At 46.4% G+C, this 3,055-nt stretch overlaps 1 protein-coding gene across 1 annotated transcript; it reads left to right on the top strand.

Moving 5' to 3' along the window:
• Window positions 1–1,893: 1,893 nt before the first annotated feature.
• Window positions 1,894–2,743, top strand: PHALS_01382 (uncharacterized protein; the record flags this gene model as incomplete). Its single annotated transcript, XM_024715758.1, has 2 exons — window positions 1,894–2,348; window positions 2,422–2,743. The coding sequence occupies 2 exons, from the start codon at window positions 1,894–1,896 to the stop codon at window positions 2,741–2,743; spliced, it is 777 nt and encodes a 258-aa protein (XP_024581424.1).
• Between the last annotated feature and the right edge of the window lie 312 nt (window positions 2,744–3,055).

The following is a 3,055-nucleotide window of genomic DNA, read 5'->3' as shown; positions in this document are numbered from 1 at the left end:
CGTGAGAGCTGCAATTTCAGCTCCGCCCAGGAGGGAAATGCAGCTCCGACCGAAGTGCGGGACGTCAGTGTCCATTCTCGCGCTCGACCACCGAGCTTTGAGATGTCTAACGCTACGCGCTGTTGCTCGGTCTGGAGCATGGCGGATGTGATGGCCAACTCGACCTCTCTCACCCAGAGTAGGAGATTCTCTCCATCCATCCCCTCAAAGACCTTAACGCTCATAAGAGCGGCTTAGGGCGGGGAAAATCATCCGTCAGCGACGGTGGCGTCGTAGACGCAAACGATGCAGACATCTTCTGCTGTAGATGCTCTAGCAGCACGTTTTCGTAATTTGAAAACGCCTCTAGACGCGCACCGATTGCCTCGGGATTTTGAGCCACAAGGTGTTGCACACCCTCAGGGCCAAGCAAGGACATCAGCTTGTTAAGCCAGTCCTGCATCCCCTGGGGCAAAGAGGAAAATTATTCCTTCCTCACAGAGGATCGGTCTAAATGACTCAGGTGTAGATCTTCAAAAGTGCTACCAAGTGCAGCTGGGCTGCCGTAGCTTAGAGCTTGAGGAATCATAATTTAGGTCACCGACCTCTCGTTTTTACCAGAACCAATACGAGTGTAGCGGATCGCAATCCGCTACCTCCAAATGGAGTTAGTACCTTAATTAAGACTAATAAACTCTTCGATTTACATTCTTTTTTTTATCTGCGACAAAGCCGCCTAATTTTAAATGTACAGATTTTCTTAAATATATATATCTAAATACATGCATAACTACTGGCTACCTAGCCACATACCGTATTCTTGTTTGGGTGCAGTCACACCATACCCATCTCGTGTGACACACACCCCTGTTACCAGAGTACGTGTAACCCCGTTACAATAGCAGATCCCATAGTTATCTCGGCCACTTTCACCTAGGAGAATCTCCCTATCCTTATCCTCGAAGGTCTTAACGCTCACCTTGAGCGGCCTGAGTCGGGAGGAGTCATCCGTCGTCGACGGTGGCGTCATGGACGCAGTCAGCGCCGACAGCTTCTGTTGCAGGGTGCTCTAACATAGCATATTTATAGCTCGAAAACACCTATAGGCGCGCGTTCATGGCCTCGGGTCGTTGAGCAACGAGGTTCTCCAAACCCTCAGGGCCAAGCAGGGACATCAGCTTATTGAGCCCGTCCTGCATGTCCCAGGGCAAATAGGAGTGTTGCTCCATCCTTACAGATAATCAGTCGTAACTACTCATGTATAGATTGACTACAAGTGCTACCAAGTGCAGAAGGGTTGTCGTAGCTCTTTGCTTAGGAATAGCTAGGCTAAGGTCACCGACCTTACGTTCTTTACAGATCCCAGTACGAGTATAGCGGATCGCAATCCGCTACCTCCAAGAATACATAAAACCTTAATCAAGGTAAAGACGCTCTTCCATTCAAAATTGAAACTGTGTTTGGTTGTTTTAGTTGCGCCTATATTTACAACCTTATGGTTTTCTAATTAAATAGTAATATGCATAACTACTGGCAATCCTGACTCCCTGCTACGTTGTAGCTACACAATTGTTTAATTACACCAAACTTGTGTAATCCTCACCTTTGTATGTTCACACCATCTTGTGTGAACCACCCCTTCATGCAATGTTGTGAGACATGTCACTCCGAAAGTATATGGTGGATCATTCCTACCAAAGGTTTGGCTTTGTATCATGTCGGTTGCTTATTCATTATCAAGTCGATTTTTAATTCTCATGCTGAAGTGATGTTGTGATAAATACACAGTTTATGTATTTTAATGTGTGATTATATACGACCCCCTTAATTCTTACTATTACCTCTGATAACGTATGGTAGTTCATCAACCTTTTTGTCGAGAAAGTTGCTGATCTCCACGCATTGATTGATAATATGCAACGCAGAGCTGTCATATCCACGTCGTCGCGCGGGTGTGGTATTCTCAGTCAGCTCTCAATTATTCATCGTCATCACTTGCGGCAGATTCGACCGAGTGGCGTTGCATCTCGCTTGAACATGACGTCCACCTCCGAGTCTAAAAAGCCTAACGCACAAACTCCGATTTTGGATCGCGTGGTGGACAAGCTTAACATTTCCATCAGAACCCACCCGGGCGAGACGATTGCTGTATTGCTCGCCTCCGACATCGGCAGTATTGGCGCTATGTACGGCATCATCTCTTTGACAGGTCTCGAATTCTCACCTGAGTTCGCCTTAGCTTTTGCTGCTAGTCGCCCGTTCCGCCGCTTTCGCCTCCCGCTGGACTTGGCAGTCGCTGCTGGTGTCAAAAGAGTCTTTCCGGCTCTTTCAAAAGTTCGGTTGTCGGAACTCGCAAGTGCTTTGCCAAAGTGCGCTCAACATAACGAGTCTGTGTATATGTACAAGCACTTACGAAAAGTTTGATGTTGTGTTTGACGTCAGCCGATCAAGGATTTCAAATGCAGGCGTTTTATCTACGACCATGGACAGGGTTAAAGAAGTTGTTGACAACTATGGTGCGGCGTACATGATGGGATCTCGTCTGGCTGGTGTGGCGGTAGTGTACTCCCTATACGCGCTGATCAAACAGGGGGTCGACGTGATGCCGATTCTCGTTTCGCTGGGTATGGAAGGTGCGGGAGGAGCGCTTGGAGACTATGCTGCAGCCGTAGTATTTGGCAGCACTATCTACCCACTTACACTTGGTGCCTCAGGCTACGTCGTGCCTGTTGTTGCCAAGCTTCGCAAGACAATCATGTCTTAAGACAGATGATAGTGTATGAATACCATACATCATTTCCCTTTTTTAAATCGCTCTTCAATATATAAACATCAACATGCCACCGTCGAGCAGTGAAGCTTGAATTTGTGTCATTTTGAAAAATTATTTCAGTCATCAAAACCGAATAGCACTGTTTCATTAAATAGCACTGTGTATTTGTTTTTCTTACGAAATTTAATCAAAGTTTAGACCGTCAAATGCTTCATAGTCTTGTTTTCTCTCTTTTCCTTGCTGCTCAATTTGTCTAACTCGATTCATGGCAGAAACCTGTCTCTCTAGTGAGGACTAGAGGAC

Source organism: Plasmopara halstedii, assembly GCF_900000015.1.
Source record: "Plasmopara halstedii genome assembly, contig: Scaffold_1548, whole genome shotgun sequence".
In the NCBI taxonomy this organism is placed as follows: domain Eukaryota; phylum Oomycota; class Peronosporomycetes; order Peronosporales; family Peronosporaceae; genus Plasmopara; species Plasmopara halstedii.
Note: the sequence above shows the minus strand (reverse complement) of the source record. Positions and strands in the feature narration are given on the sequence as shown.